At 36.2% G+C, this 17,646-nt stretch overlaps 1 protein-coding gene across 5 annotated transcripts; it reads left to right on the forward strand.

The window, feature by feature from the left end:
- Positions 1 to 244: 244 nt before the first annotated feature.
- On the forward strand, positions 245 to 15,609 carry LOC112527329 (cyclin-T1-3-like). Of its 5 annotated transcripts, none has more exons than XM_025137914.1 (7): positions 245 to 393; positions 2,676 to 2,995; positions 5,906 to 5,987; positions 13,121 to 13,255; positions 13,452 to 13,627; positions 13,719 to 13,870; positions 14,566 to 15,455. In XM_025137914.1, exons 2-7 carry the CDS (start codon positions 2,766 to 2,768, stop codon positions 15,453 to 15,455), a joined length of 1,665 nt encoding a protein of 554 aa, XP_024993682.1. In that variant the 5' UTR covers positions 245 to 393; positions 2,676 to 2,765. The 5 variants fall into 5 exon arrangements, with proteins under 5 accessions (XP_024993682.1, XP_024993680.1, XP_024993681.1 ...); XM_025137912.1 differs by having other exon boundaries at positions 245 to 382; positions 2,671 to 2,995; XM_025137913.1 differs by having other exon boundaries at positions 245 to 382.
- Positions 15,610 to 17,646: the final 2,037 nt, after the last annotated feature.

Here is a 17,646-nt window from a genome sequence, read left to right on the forward strand (position 1 = left end):
AAATCTTATCTTATAAAACCAGTGAAACTTCAAAATCGTTAAAATTCATGGCTCCCGCCGTATTGCGCGGATACACAACTAGTATTAAATTAAAACAAATTAAAAAACAACCTTTATAAGCGATCCCAAAACACCAATCGATACAACTTTACTATTTCAAATCGTATGGAAATGATTTAGGGACTGTCGTACGCATTTAGTCTCTCTTTAATTTACGTAAAAAATCTTAAAGTCTCGCTTGAAAACACGATTTCACACTTACCCTTCCACTTTCTCTCTCATCATATCGTCTCTTGGAAAGAGCCCCACAGACGAAGCGCAGCTCGAAGAACGACGAGATACGCTAGCCAACACCGCAGGGAGAATCCTCTACTAATCGCCGGTAATTTGTGGGTACGGTTGCTTTGTCTCATTCCTTTTCCTCTTGTTTTTTATGCCCTAATTTTTCCGGTTTAGATAAAATATTTTTCTCTCTTAGCACGGGTAGGATTAGGGCATAAAAATTCGGTATTTTTACGTGATCTTTATTCCTAATTTCAATGCTACGACATTCAACTTGAGAGAAATTGATGTCCTTAAGGAAGTTCTTTGGTTCTCTGTTGAAAACGCGTTATTATTATTTTCCTTAACTATAGAAGTAGGGTTTGCTTTCTTGTTACTAGTCTCCAGTTGAACTAGGATTTCTTATGAAAGGAAATAAGTGGTACTTTTAGGATTTCAATGAACTGCTTTGAAGTCTATCTATATAATCACAGACCTTTAACGGGTTCTCTTTGCTATTCTAAACTAATCAGATTCGGCTGACCAGAGAACCTTATTCTTGTAGGTCATTGTCTTGGACATGTAAACTACTTATCTTTTCTTAACGACCAAAGCCTCTTTTAACTATTTTTTCCCATATGAAGATCTTTAAGTGGTGAAGATTACAAGTGTTTCCAGTTAGTTATATACATTTGCACAGTCAGTTGCATTGTAGGAAAGTATAGTTATATAGTTTTTTTTTGCGGGTTTCCATAATTATGCTTTCAGGCAGTAGTTCAGACATAACAAAAAAGTGGATGAATTTGGAGTTTCTCCCACAGTTAACTTTTCTTATAGGGATGATTTTGATCTTATCATGTTAGTAGTAAAATTGCATCATCTACAATCTGTATGTTGTGATTAAGCTGCATTGCAACATTGTTTGGAGATGTTATTCATGTGATGGCCTGCCATGTATTCACTGTTTTGCTGCGACTTAGATGCACATACAAAAAGAAATAAGTAGGAAAAGATAAGAGCCAGAGACAGATTTAGATGTGGTTCGGTTATTCTTTTCTAAGGCTGTATAGGAAAGAAGAGGAAATAACTTCCAGTTTTTCTTTTAGCTTTACTAATTGCAGGGGAGAAAGATGCAATGCTTTTCGAGTATCTACTTCTATTGTTTTATCATGAGAATTTCTTTGCTCTTTCCATTTTCTTTTCAAAAACTTGACATATGTGTGAGGAAGCTTTAGTTTCCTTGATGGTTACAATTTTTGGGTTGGTTTAAAGCTGGCTATCTATTAAGGTGGGGCCCTCGATGTCAGAAAAGATCTCTTCATGTTGGATTTCTGATTTTCCGGCAATGCTTATAAACTTCAGTGGCTTTTTGGTTTCATGGTTTATACTCTGACATTCTACTTTGAGTTAGAAAGCTTGCATTGCTCATCGTGTTGCAACTTGCAAGTTGCAACAACTGATTGGTTGCAAGCATGGTATTCATGACTGATCCTGCTGTGGCAAGTGGCTACTTGCCACTCTAGTGCCAACGAACTCCTTCAGTTATGATATATCGGAGCCATGTTTTGTGAGAAATGTCTTACCTGAGGACTGTTGAGGATAACTCCACGTTACTCGACTTTAAAGAAGCCCAAGATCTTGAGCCTAGGCACGCTTCAAGTGCGCTTTAACAAATTTGCTTGCCACAACTGATTGGTTGCAAGCATGGTATTCATGACTGATCATTTGCCACTTTAGTGGCAACGAACTCCTTCAGTATGCATGATATATTGGAGCCATGTTTTATGATAATTTTTGTTACATGAGGAACTGTTGAGGATAACCCCACGTGATAATTTGATGATTATAACTAGTAATGTTGATTGTGGATGGTAGGTTGCATTGTATTTGCTTCACTATGTTTGTACTTCAGCTAAACTCTTAGTAAACCCTGCGCTTTCTTAAGTTCTAGTGCATCAATCATGGTGGTAATGGTGCCAACAGTAAGATCTGTCATCAAGCCTGTTTGTTTTATTTTATTAGAATCATCGACTTTTGATCTTTAATTATGTGTTATTGTATTTTCTATCATCTATTGGAGGCTGTAGGAAGTTACCAATGTTCATTTGTAGTTTTATGCTATTGTGCATGAATTTCTAGTTCAGTTCTATAGGCTTAGAATCCATTTCTGTCTGCATATATAATTCGTGAGTTAATCAATACTAAATAATTCTCTTAACCATTCTGCTTTTCCTCTTCTCACTCATTTTTGTTAGCACATATATTAAGTTATCCTGTAAACTAGAGGGAAACAGTCTTCATCTTTGAAAAATTGGTTGAAAGAGTTAAGAGACATCAACAATGTTGTTTTGTATTGATTGTTGTGTATATCCTCTTCTTTCTTACTCAGTTTTGTTAGTACACATACAGTGCAGATAGCAGATGTCACTTTAATGCATCCTGTGTTCTAGGGGGGGTTCCAGCTTCATTCTTTGAAAAATTGGTATACGGAGCAGAAGACGCCAATGACTGCTTTGTTGTCCAGTGATCCTATGCAATTTGGAATGTACGAAGGTGGTCCATATAGGAATTCTGATGATAAGCAGGAAGAAAATGGTGGCAGGTGGTACTTTTCACGGAAAGAAATTGAAGAAAACTCCCCATCTAGACCAGACGGCATAGATTTGAAGAAGGAGACTTATCTACGCAAATCATATTGCACATTCTTGCAAGACTTGGGTATGAGGCTCAAAGTGTAAGCTCCTTTATCTCTTGGTTTTTTCCTCAAATGATACTTCTTATTCATGTCAATTTATTTATTTGCATGCAAGTTGGATGGGTTACGCATTATGATGTATATTTTCTGTTTTATGGTGGGTTTGTTGGTAATAATGAAAGTTACATTTGGATTAGGCTCTAGCTTTGACTTTCTTGATGAGAAACAACCCAACTTAAATCATAAGTGTTTGAAGGTTGCAATGATTGAACCATATTTCTTGAATGTTGAATTGTGTAAAATATATCATGTGAAGGCATCTTTGTTAAATTTTTTGGGGTTGAGTTTCAAAGGCATTGATGGTTCTATTTGTTTATGCCATCTTCCTACATTCTCTTTTTATGGCTGTCACATTTCTCTTAACATCAAATTAATTTTGCTCCCAATCACATTCATTTCTCTTCAGCAACATACAAATAGCAGTGGCTATAGGAGCTTTTAATCAGTGCTGTTAATAGGATGAGTCCCATATATTTATGAAAGTTCTTTTATACAACCTACTTCTATCAATGATATTTATGTGACTATAGGAGCTCCCTTGTTTTAACTTGTGTAAGTATAGGAGTTCATGGTTGTTAAGTGTTCTTGGATAATCAAATTAAACAGTTCCAGTTTTTTTTCCTTTCAAAATCTTTCAATAGGCTTTAAACTCTCCGTGGTGCATTTCACAGAAATTTGAAAACGGGTGAAGTCTAGTATTCCAAAGTGAATTCTTCACCTAACTGAAATCAACACTTACTGATTTCTTGCTTGCAATTCTTACGGTATTGAATGTCCTTAAACACTATCATATAGCTTACCATTTGCATATGCTAGATGATTGCAACTAGACCTCTTGTATTAAGCTTTTACTTCTGAGGCCCAATTTCTCTCTCTTTCTCTCTCTTGAGTGAGATTGAGAACCATGAAATTCAAGTCTAGATCTTCCTTCATCTAATGTCTATTTTGCTTCCAAAATCCCAAAAAATATTACTATTTATGACTTTTTTGATTGTATGTATTGTTTTAGACTTTAGTATATTTCCACCTCCATAGGAGTTACTATACCAACACAGAGAAGAAAAAGGGAACATCTTCATTCCCGGATGCCACCATCATCACCCCCTCAACTCTTTCCGCACTACACTCATACCATACACACACCCTTCTGGCACCCATGTGGCAAAAAGGTCATACACACTGGATAGGCACATAACTGCGGTCTTCTTCTCTTTCCTGAACTTTGGTTTAAAAATGCGTGCATAATGCGCTCTGATGCGTGATGCGCTGGAGGAAACACATCAGATGGGCTGATGCGTTGCGATTCCATGATGCGCTCGCATCACCTACGCATCACACGATGCATGCATCACCTATGCATCAACGCATCCTGTATGTTTCATGTTTGGGCTCCTTTTTTCAGTTTTTAGTTGGGATTTTTAGTTGATTAAAATAGAACGTGAGACTGAATGGTGACCTGATAGAAGAAGCCGACAACCACTAATAGAAGAAGCAGAAGTCGCACTCACATATCAATTAGATTAAAAAAGAAATAGAACGTGAATTGTTGTCGTTCAACCAAATGAGGGAGATGAACCCGCGTTGGGGTTTGATGATGCTGACCTTGGGGAGTATTAGTTGGTCACTTGGTCATTTAGTTTAGGGATTGGGGATTATTAGACATTTACTTGTGTTCTTCATGGTAGTAGTTTGTGTGTTCTGTTATTCCGATTCACGAACTTTTTAAGATTCTAATGCCACTTTTTGAACTACTTTATGTTATAAATGAAGTATTTTGATAGGTAAGTATTTTAAGGTAGAAAGTGATATGTAGAATTAATTTATAAATATTTTTTGAATACCGGGCGCATCAACATCACGCATCATGCATCGGCTTCCGGGACCCTTACCGCCTCGGACCGCATCGCGCTTTTTAAAACCAAGTCCTGAACACTACCAATGACCTTCCCTTATCCGATCTTCTTCCAGTTTACATATTCTTGTTATTTTCTTCTTCGACCTCAACATTTAGAAGATGCAAGGTTTTGATCTTTAAATCATGTCGGTACTTCTCTAGCATTTTTCTGTTAACAAAATCAACCCATGTTTTGAATGTGTCGGGTTATAAATTAAAGAAGTAATCTCAGCAAGTGTTTAGTTTGGATGGTAACCGGTCTGCCCCCAAGTCCAAAATTTTCCAATTTATTATTATTTTTTGAAAATATTCAAATATCAAAACCAAATCAGTGGTCTTTCTCAATAAAGAGAGAGACAGAGAGAGCAGACAATGGGTTAAATATTAATGTAAAACCAAATCAAGTGAGAGGGCTAGTTGTCTATATTACCATACAAAAACAAGAATTATGACATTAATCAGGTCCGTCATCTGCAATATTTGGAGGGGGGGGAGGGAGGTCTAGTCATTATTTACCTGATGTATTGTGCAAGCAGTGTGTAATTTTAGGTTTGACAGGAGGATTGATACTATAGTATTCCAAGTAAAAGGGAGCATGATGAAAGAAGTTGGAGTAGAGGATGAACTCAAATATAAAATTAACAGCACTTGGATACATTAATTATTAACCCGATAAAACAAATTTGAAGAACAATGGTTTATTATTCTGTCACTGAAATTAAAGATAATGATATGGTGGTGGAACCCAGTATTTATGCTTCTAAAGTCTTACAGATTGCTGTGTGTAAATATAGTGTTTTCACTAGGTAATTGTTATGCATGCAGTCTTGAAGGTGTCAACGTGTTTAATTGTCAATTTATAGTGTCTTTAATGTATACATGTTGTGCTTCTCCATTGTTCTTGCTTAAGTCCTTAAGTTTGTGGAAAAATAATAATTTTGAATCAGAGTGTTTAATATGTACATACGTGGATTGTGTTGGATATTTCCATGCAGGCCCCAGGTAACCATTGCTACGGCTATAATCTTTTGTCACCGTTTCTTCCTCCGTCAATCACATGCAAAGAATGACAGGAGGGTGAGTTGTGCCTCATTTCACTTTCTTTCTTTCTGGGGTCTATCTTATTGAATTGACTATGTTGCATCTTGTTTGTTAAAAATTAAAAGAAAAGTCTTGCTCTGTAAAATTTGCTTGACAGTTAAAATGTATGCGAGCAAAAACGATGTTCTTATAAGAAGTGAAAACTGAAGTAAGACAAGCATAGGAGTTAGTAGACCTCTTTATAATTTAGGCACTTGCTTTCATTATATGTATATGTATGTTGTTAGAGATAATTTGTTTTCCTTTTCTTACACTTCTAATATGTCTTTTAGTTTCTGCATTGAAAGTTGCCAACTGCTAGATTTACCATGGTTGAAATCTTGTTACTATGTCTTTTCTGTTTCACTGTAGATGTACATATAAAGCAGATAGGTTACTAAAACACTAGCAAAAATAACGAAAGAAGTTCTGAAGGGGTTGTCACATGGATATCAGCTGCTTTGAGCTGGTTAAATTTGTGTGTTTGGTAAAAAATCAGTGGTCTAAATCTGACCGAATGGTATTTTAGTTTATCTATGGCTGGAGTGGCTTAGCTGCAGGCTTTGATCCAATTGGTTTTAGTTTCTTAAGTACATTTCTGGTGAGAAAGCTTTAATTCTGAAAGAAAAAGCTGTGTGAATACCCATTATGATCTACAGTACATTGGTTGTCCTTGTAATTGTCACAACAACCACAATGATGAAACCCAAGAAAAGAACGTATAGAGCTATGGAACCTTCAAAAAACATATGACCGACGAGATAAATAATGTTATTCCATGCACTACTGTCTATCTAAGCCTAACTGCTTCGATATTACCATACACATGCAACCCTCTTTCAGGTTTCCCGCACTTTCCCCCTATGTAATTCTTGGTGGACATCTTCATCTATTCTATGCTGTTATTGCGGTCAAAATACAGAATATCGGTTAGGACCGATATTCGATATTTCGGTTATATCGGTGATATATCGGTCCAAAATAGCGGTTAATATAATATTTCTTTGAATTATACACACACACACATATATATATTATATGTATGCATCCATAAACATATCATATGCATTAATTAGAGTTTAGAAATATAGTTTCAAAATCAAAACATTACATAAACAAGTCTCACAAAACAAAATAGGAGAAGTGTTCAAAAACGAGCTAATAGCAAGCAATAGGTTCGGCATCCGAGTCAACATCATCTAATACATTCACTTCTTCGTTTAGATTAGCTTCCCAATCTTCCCCTTCTTCCCCTTCATCTCCAACATGATGATGATCATCATCATCCCTATAGCGTTCCCTTTTACTTCTTGTACTTGTGCTCTTCCTCCTTAGATAATTACTATTCCATCTACTCTTTGCTCATCCTCATCATCATCAACTTCAACCGAATATTGTCGAAGGATTTCTATATTTCTATTTCTTTCTTTCTTTTTCTGATTCTTTTCACTAATTGATGCAAGAACTCTTTTTTTGATGTCGTTACTCACATTAGGACAACCAATCACGTTACCTCCGGTGTGAGTAAGATGTTCTTTCAACCTGGTGATCCCTCCACTCATATTTTTTATCACATAAAGTACACCATACATTATTTTTTTGGTTGGATCTTTTCATACTCCCCCATTCCCAAGCCATATCGCCATTGATGCATTTTGTACCYGCGTCTGATGAAGTAGTATTAGTAGTAATCGGGGTCACAGATGCCCTTGAAGATTAACCTCCTTCTCTACTTTCCATTGCTTTCTTTAGTTAAGTCTTAACAACAAAAATAAGTAAGTTATGGTAATTACGTTTTAACTAAGTCAAATAAGAATAATTAAGTGAGTGGGTGGGTGTTAGGACTTAGGAGTTCGGACATAAGACCTGGACCAGGAGACTGTTGGAGGCTGAGTTGAGGGAGTCACGAGGAGCCAGGAGGCTGTGTTGAGGACCTGTTGAGGACAAGGACCTGTATGGCTGTATCAAGTATCAACACTCAAGACTCAACAGTCGCTGCTGGTTGAGGACCTGTTGAAATCCTGTGGCTGTATCAACATTCAACACAGTCGCTGCTGGTTGAGGACCTGTAGCTGTATCAACTTGGTAAGTAGACTGGAGGAGACCAAGAAGAGAAAGAGACCGAGAAAAGAAGCGTGAAGATGAAGGAGACCGAGAAGAGAAATAAGCTTGAACTGTGAAGAACCGAGAAGAGAAGAAGCGTGAGACCTAATATATGTGTTGACTCGTTGACCAAATAAAGAGGCCCAAAAAACTAAGCCCAACATGTAATAAAAAAATCCCAAACATTTGCCTTGTAGACAATCGGTATATTGGACCGATTTTTCCATCAAAATATCGGTAAATATTGGCGATATTATCGGAACCGATAATTTGACCGATATTTTTCCAGAGACCGATGTCCGATATATCGCAATTTTAAATGCATAGCATCTATTTTATGGCCTTCTACCTGTCGAACCCGAACTAAATTTTGTGGGATAAACTGAGACCTGATTCTAATTAAAACCTGAAGACCGATTAATTGTAGGTTTCGGGTTGAGTGTTCAATGTCTACATCACGAATGGCCAAACCACTTCAATGAGTGTTGCCTCAACTGCTCCTCATCTAGTGCTTCCCGACCTTTTCCCACTTATCCTAATTATGAGGCACAATCTGCCTTCTTATTTGCAATTTTTTCCTATACTCGGTTTGTGTCATGATGCCTTTGACCGATGTTATACCAGTCATAGCGCATGTCCTGCCATGGATTATACCTTCCAGTTTCAATGGAAAATTTTCATCTAAGATCTTCAAGCTTGTTGCTATTTCGTCCTCCATGCTCTCATTCTAAGATTGTCATCCTTGGCCATCTCTCCAATTTCTGTAAGAATGAATTCAGATGACAAAGACGTTTTCTCTTGGTGGTATGCTTGCTACATTCTTGAAGTACATATCAACACTGCTGAAGTTGCATTTTATATACCGTGTTTTAGTCCATAATCCAATTTAATAAAAAGCATTTAGATATCAAGGTTTTTCTCTAGCCTCCTGCTTTGCATTAATACCTTGTCTAGGCCCCTCTCTCTATCAACATTATGTCTGTGATGAGTCCTTGTAATCATCATGAGAGAAAAGTAGGAGAAAATAGAAGATGAGGTGTGAGGTGTGTCTTAAACTCCTCCCAACAACCCCTATTTATACCAAGGATTTATGGGGGCAAAATAGTCTTTTCACCCTTCCTAGTTACCAACTAACTAAAAAAGTACTTAAATCAAACTACAAATTAGAAGTTAACTAAAATTAGTCTTGTTACATATCACTAATCAGTTCAAAATACAGCAGAATACAGCTTTAGAAAGCTTTCAAAAGTCTTCCCAAGAGTCATGTCACTTCCCCAAGTCTCCTCCATCTTTCAGTCAAACGTCAGTTCATGCTACCACATTTCTACAGCATCAAACTGCTCCAATCTGTCCAAAATGAGATCAATTTAGGTCAATTTCCACAAAACATAGGTTCCTCATTCATCTTAGCTTACAAACAGAGAAAGGAGATAAAATGACTCAATATTTGGGATATGAAGGCAAAATAACCTATCTAAAAGAGAGTAAAAGGGTACTTTACGTACTAAATACTTAGTACGTTAATTATGACTACTGGTGAAGAGCTGGAATCAAGAAGTTTCATTAGCCGCAAAACTCTGTTACAAAGAGATAGGTTGGATGTGAGTCATTGTTATCACAAAGATATAATAACCATCTAAGGTGTGTCAGCCCAACCACCAGGGTGGTGACCACTACACCTAACAAGTAAAGTAACATTCAAATTTCAAAGAGGAAAACTCACATTATCACCCCTTTACCTGTGGATCCTCTTTTCTTGGCCTTTTGGTAAAACTAATATGTTCGCTAAGCTTTGATTGGAATGTAATGGGCTCTGAAGTATATCCTCCATTCCTTTAGCTCTCTTAGTGAGATGGTCATGCTCTATGTTTTTAGTGTTAAATGATAGATATAGGTATTCATACAATCATTGTAGACATGATCACATGAAGGGTAATTGCAACATGAACTTTTAATTTGACAAGTAGGTTTGTAAGCTGCTGCACCATTAGTTAAGGTTCTTTATCAGCTTCAGCAGGTCTTTACCCACCAAGTTGTTCTTTCAGAATCCCAAGACAGGAGAGAAATGCCTGTCATGTGGGCACATGTCACTATTCTAATATGTTGTTAGATGTGAACTTTCTGTACCAGAAAATAGTAGGCCTTAATTTTATGTGCTTTTGACATACACTAGAAGGGTACTCGCGCAATGCAACAAGATACATCTCGATTTTAATGTTTCATTTTATTCTTTGTCTCTATCTATGTTATAATACAATTTTATGTGGTTTTAAGAAAGCGACATTGTTTTTATTTTTGAATAAAATATAAATTTGAAGATATCATAAAAATTTGAAAATATATATCGATATTAGTATCGAATTCATTATTTAAATGTTATCGTTTTTTCTGTAATTTCATTAAATTAAATTTTGTATTATAATTTAATTTAAGTTTAATAACGAAGTTTTGTTTTTATTTTTGATTAAGAATCTATTTTTTTGGTAAAAATAATAATTAAGTATTCTATTAGAACTTCATGCTTATTCTAGTTATATTTTAGATTTTTTATATGTAAAATGAGATGTTCATTATGTATTTAATTATGTTTATCTGCAGTTGGTTACACAAATTCAAACATGGAGTTTTAATAAGTTGTATTTATGCACAATCTACTTGTAATATTGAATTATAAGTAATATGCATCAATAAACAGTATTTTATGCATAAAAGATGGTTTTTAAGAGTTTTTGTCAAATGTTTTATAATATAGTATAGATAAGGACCGCCTTTTGTGCTTGAGATTTGGGTACTTTTGGTTCATACCTGAATTTTAATTGTATATGGGCGGGAAAAGAAGACAGACCTGGTTTGGTAACGGCAAGGTCAATCAGACTCTCCTCTTCCTTCCTTCCTTCCCTCTTTCTTCCTTCCTCTCCTTCCCTCTTTCTGTTTCTTTTTCCCTTTCTCTTCTTCTTCTCTTTCTTTCTTCTTCTTCCTTTCTCCCTTCTCTTGTGCTTCCTTCTTCTCCCTCGGGGTGCCTTGGTTTTTTCTGGTGGATGTGGTTCGCCCCCACCCGAGTGCGTATTTGTTGTTTTGTGTTTAGTGTTTTTTGCCTTGATCTGGAGGGGTCTCCCCCCTCCCTATCAAAAAGGTCAATCAGACTTCCAACCTGTTTTTTATAGAATGTTGCCTTGTAAAAGAGCTCTACAGCTGTAAAAGGCCTGGTCTAGAGGTATAAAAGCTGGAGTAGCTTCTTTGGAGTTTTTGAGCATCCTTTTTTTGAAAACATAATGTCAGAACATGGTATTTCCAAATGCTGAATATAATGCACTTGACATAAGTCTTTAATACTAAGGTCAATATGTAGAACGGCGTTTCAAATTAGTGATGGCCATTGTAGGATTGTGATTCTCATCATGTACAAGTATAACATTTACATAAAAAAGCAAAGGCTACTTAAACGAGTATAATCACGAGTCATAATTCTTGACTCATGACAGTTGTTGAATAGGAATTGTAAGGGGAGTTTTGTAACATAGAACACTATATGGACGTTATAAATAGAGCATATCTCTGTGACAATGCAATGACTAAACATGTTCTATAAACCTATATGGGAATTGTAGGGATCTTTGCAACCTCTAAAGGATGCTTTTGGACTTGTTCTGGTGACGTTTTTTTTGTGGTTGTGCTTCTAAACGAGTGTAAACTGGTCAAAAAATGGTGTTTGTCTAAAAACCAAAAGGTTTATGGCATATTGTAAACAAATTGTAAAATTGATTTGTTCATGTTTTCGCGGTTTGCAAAATTGGTTTACAAAGTGGCATGTATTGACTATTTGACTTTAATGATGATGAGGGTTTTAAACCAAGTAAAAAAAATTCTTCTTTTCCTTGTAAGTTTTCATCTTAAAAAAAACTGTCAGACAAATTTAGTTGGGAAACCAAATAAACAACTCTGTTTAAATCACAAAAGAATGTAAATGGAAAGCAAACGTGCTGTGAAACAAGGCATCAACATTCCATGGTCCTTTGACCTTCTTGTTTTTATTTTGTTCGAAGTGCCTTTTGGGCTTGGTTTAGTGCTGTTATTACTCTAACCATTATGAAAAGTAATGTTCTAGTTTACGAGGAACCACCATTTGTCTCTTTGTGCAAGTATTTGCAGCTGAGTACAAGTACGGATCTAAAGGATTTGTTTCACTTCTCTCCTGCTTGTTCCTGGACGAAAAAATAACTGTATGATGCACATAGTGCTGTATCTGCAAGTATGAAACAGTCCAAGGTTTACCAAAAATAGCTTCTTTTAGATCCCTTTCTTTTTAAATCATCCCGCCAATCTAAGATCTGCTTCACAGTTCATACCATGAAGGTGTTGACCCACTTTTCTTGTTCCAAACAATGTGGCCTTTCTTCTACATTCCCACCTTGAACCAAGTGTTTGGAACCACCACAATTTCTAACTTGTATCTATCAAAATATTAAAGATGACAATATTACAATTGTTATGTGCTATCCTTTGGGGAATTCGTATATACAAGTCTGAATTTTATCACTGAAACTAGACAGTTAGATGAGTGAGCTATTCTGTAAGGTAGGTCTGGGAAGATAGACGTAAGAGATCTGCAGCAAGTATGATAAAGGAGAGAAGAATCAGAGAACATATTTTGAAATAAAAAAAAGACAACAAGAAGCAGACATTGTAATAAGAAAGTTTGGGTTTCCTTCAAAGAATGACTTAAATCAGTTTGGGTCTGTGTATGAGTGTAGGTTTGAAAGATAACATGTACATTGTCTCAACATGAATTTATGTGCAATAACCAATTTTCAACTTGTGTATTTCTTTTTATTCTCTGAGATGTTATTTATTGTGAGGATCACTCAACCTGTCTGTCTTTCTGTTCGATATATACACAATCGTCGTATCTACAAGACGGTCCAAAAACCTGAATACGCACCCTTTAATTTTTTCTTTCTATCAGCATGCTATTTAAGGATAAACAGTGACTAGATTTGTTAATCATTGACAATATGCTTGGATTGCAGACAGTTGCAACTGTCTGCATGTTTCTTGCAGGCAAGGTTGAAGAAACTCCTCGTCCTTTAAAAGATGTTATCCTTGTTTCCTATGAAATCAATAACAAAAAGGATCCTGAGGCAATACAAAGAATCAAGCAGAAGGTATATGATCAATTCTACTTGTTACCACTTCAAGTTTACATACATACATACGTTCATAAACTTTAGATTTGTACTCAAGTTCAAACTGTAAGATTGGAAATGCACAGATAAGTCCTTGCATTCTTTAATTATGTTCCATAAGTTTTCCTCAAATGGTGTAGAGATTTAGTTGATTGATATTATGTTTATCTTGCAGGATGTGTATGAACAACAAAAGGAATTAATATTACTTGGAGAACGGGTTGTTCTTGCAACTCTTGGTTTCGATTTTAATGTGCATCATCCATATAAACCACTAGTCGAGGCAATAAAGAAGTTCAAGGTTGCCCAAAATGCCCTTGCTCAAGTTGCATGGAATTTTGTTAACGATGGGTATGCTGTATTTCTTTTTGTGGTTTCTATGTAATGCCCGCCTGTGGTCGCTCTTCCTTTTTCCATTTTGACATGCAAAAGAGGCATGCAGGCTTCGGACATCTCTGTGCTTGCAATTTAAGCCCCATCACATCGCAGCAGGGGCAATTTTTCTTGCCGCCAAGTTCCTCAAAGTAAAGCTGCCATCAGATGGTGAGAAAGTTTGGTGGCAGGAGTTCGATGTCACCCCACGCCAATTGGAGGGTCGGTGTCTTACCTTTTTAGGATGATACTGAACTGCAACCTCAATTTTTATGATGTTATTATGGCTGTCACTACTATTTGGAAACACCAATATTGTTTACAATTCCACTCTAGATGCTTCCCGTTCTTCCCAGTGAAAAGGTTAACTATATGAATATGATAGGAAAAGAGACTTTTGAAAGCAAGACATTTGGTTCTTTTTGTGTAGGAGAAAGTTCATTTATGAACTGTAAATATTTTGAGAACCGTGAGAACCAACTATTCCTGAAGAATGTACCTAAATGTTATTCATAATGAATATACCTAAATGTTATTCATAATGAATATGCCACAAAATGTTATTCATAATGAATATGCCAAAATGTTATTCATAATGAATGTTATGCCTTTTCATTCATAAATATTCATTCATGCTATTCATCATGAATCGGTTCTCACGGTTCTCAAAATATCTACGGTTCTGAAATGCACCTGCCCCTCATGTATGTTAGCTATAAAACAATAAACACATTTAGGCTCACCTTTTCCAGACTAGTAGAAGTAGAAGAGTGTAGTGTGATTGAGGTGGTAAGGGCAGGAATGTCTGAAATTGGCATTGTAATCTGTTTTTTGTGTGTGTGTGGCTTTTCTCTTTTACTCTTTCTTCTAGTTTTATTTCTTTGTTAACATATAGTGTTCTCATTATTCTTTTGCAGAAGTCAGTAACCAAATGTTGGAACTTTATGAACAAAATAGGGTGGCACCTTCTCAAACTAGTGAAGTTGTTGATGGGAGCATTGGAGGCGGCGTTACTCAGAAAGCTCCCACGAGAGCTCTTGCTGTTGACGAAGAACATGCTACAAACAACAATAATTCCCAAGTTGGTGCCGCAACTTCCAGGCCGGGTACCTCAAATCCCGCATCGAGACCCCTTCCTGATCAATCATATCCAGATAATCACAGCGGCCCACCAAGAGCGTCCCAAAACAGAAGTAACGATTATGGAAACACAGAAATGAAGGGAGATGTTGAAGTCAATGAAAGTCAACAGCATTATGGGCCCGAGGATAGGGAAATGGAGACGAATACATATTACGGTTCTGAAGGACATGGTGAGGAAACACGAGAAAGGGGTGGTGGCAGGAATGAAACTAGGGAACCAGAAGCGAAGGAGAAATATCAGGGGAGGAATCTGGATTACAAAGGGCAATCACCTCAGGATGCAATAAAAAAGATCGATAAAGATAAAGTTAAGGCGGCTCTGGAGAAACGAAGGAAGACCCGTGGTGGTGATGTGACTCGGAGAACGGATTTCATGGATGAAGACGATCTAATCGAAAGGGAGCTAGAAGATGGTATAGAGTTGGCTGCTGAATCAGAAAAAAACAAACAAGAAAGAAAACATAATTGGTCTAAACCTGCAAATCAGGTGGACGATGAGGCTGAAGATGGGCAATACCACTCTTCAACAAAAGGGCAGTCGTCACGCAGCCAAGATTTCGATCCCGTGGAAGAAGGGGAGGTGGGAATGTTCGATGAATATAGGTCACCGAAGTCTAATAATCGGAAACGGAAGGCTGGTGCGAGCCCCCGGAGGAGAAACTAGAAGCCAATCTCAATTATTCTTGAAATCTTGCTGAATCCTATATAATGTTTCTATGAGAACATCTGGTATGTGGTTACTGTACTGTTTCAAACTAAATTTTGGTTTCTTTATGCTGTTTTTTTATGTTTCTGGTCATGAAATTAGACCATTTAGCAACTTTAATTAGCTTAACTTCATTCTCTATCGAACCAAACTTACATTTGGTGAGATTTGAACCCTCTTAGACTTCAAAAGAGGTTGGGATCTACTGGTAATCCGGATGCTGTTGGGCACTTGGGCTATGGCAATATGGATATTTGTTGTCACTCTTTATTTTAGAAGGATGTCCCAGGTTATGCCTGGAACAATTCTGCTGTGAATGGAATAAATCAGCCCTGATAAACTTAGTGGCCACAATTGTTGTGTACATCTGGAATCGAATCCTGAACAGATGGGATATTCCACCACAAACTTTGTTGTTTTGTTGTCATTCTTTCCGTTTTTCTTGTTGACGATAACAGACTATCGAAATCCCTTCCTTTTTTGTTGGTTAATTGCCCACGTGGTAGACAAGTTAGGGGCATTTTAGTCATTTTATGATATTTTTAATATAAAATAAAGAAAAAGATTAACGTTCAAAGTGTTTCAAGTCAAGGGTTCGTTTACGAAACGCTTACTTGGGTAAATGAACACCAAATCATGTTATCTTATTGGATAAATATGGTAATGACTAAGAATCTTACCTGGTAAGAGCGAGAAAAAGATCAATAGTCTTACCCGGTAAGTGAGGACAACGGCTCTTACCACGGTAAGTGTTTACCGGGTAAATTATTGCATACGAATATACGATACCATTTTGGTGGATCAAATCTTACCTGTTAAGTAAATGATAGTGATAAATTTTATCGGTAAAAGCTTACCTGATAAATGTTTGGTAAACAAACTCCTAAAATATAAAAATTTAGAATAAAAATTTAACGTAAACCCACTGCTACTCTTGACAACGAGTAGGGTAAGGGTTATTATGTTATCCAATTCATTTAACACTTACGCATTTGGGTAAATCCAATTTTGGAAATTTGCTTCAAAAGGTGGATTGGATATTTCACTCAATTTTCCTTTTATTGTATCGTCATGCACAAGTATTAAGACACATAATTATTTACAAACTCAATAAATCGTGCAAACTTACAAACAAGTTTTCATGTGTTGTGAAAATGTAGTGTTTATACCATGTTTTTCACATGGGAAACGTTCAGAATTGTTTTGTATATGAAAAAACAGTTTTGAACGTTTCACATATGCACTGTATAAACATTACATTTTCACACGTATTATTCTATATATAAAACAACACCTAAAAACTGATTTACATGCTTATATGAATTAATGGGTTTATAAAAGAATGGAACTCTTATATATAATATGTACCTGTATGAGGTATTATAATTTTCTTGAATATCTTTTTTGGCTAAATGCATTTCTATATATTGTTAAATGGGGTTGGGTTCACATGAGACACGATTTTTACGCTTGAATCTTCACAACAAAATATTGTGAAGGTAAAAAAAAGCTTAATCTTCACAGAAAAACACTGTGAAGGTTAAATTCACAGTGTCTTACTGTGAAGTTTTAAGTATAAAAATCATATCTCACAAAAACAACTTTGTCTCACATGATCCCAAGTCTTGTTAAATATACCTTCATCTACTAATTTCTTTCTCACACATATCAATATAAAAACTTGTTACTTTGATGTGGTGAAAGATGATAATGTTGTCACTTTAAGGCCCATGATGGCAAAGATGGAAGTGCCGGTGATTTTTGTTAAATCACCGGTATATATAATTGGATTCATACGTGAATATGGTTGGTGTTAGGGGCCGTTTACTTAAATGCTTATCTGGTAAGTGCTTAACGTTAGGAGTTTAACATTATAAATTTATTTTATTGGGTAAAATCGTAGTACATCAAAACGTATCCTATACAACAATTTACCTGGTAAGCGCTTGCCCGGGTAAGAGTCGTCACCCTCACTTGCCGGGTAAGACTCTCCATCCTTATTATCGCTCTTACCAGATAAGATTCTTGGCCCATGCCATGTTCATCCGGTGAGAAAAATTACCCGGTAAGTACTTGCCGGGTAAGCATTTAGTAAACGACCCCTTAGTTAAGCTATAACACGGTTAGAAGTTCTGGAATGCATACTCAT

The sequence above is a fragment of the Cynara cardunculus genome, assembly GCF_001531365.2.
Source record: "Cynara cardunculus var. scolymus isolate 2C chromosome LG 15, CcrdV1, whole genome shotgun sequence".
In the NCBI taxonomy this organism is placed as follows: Eukaryota; Viridiplantae; Streptophyta; class Magnoliopsida; order Asterales; family Asteraceae; genus Cynara; species Cynara cardunculus.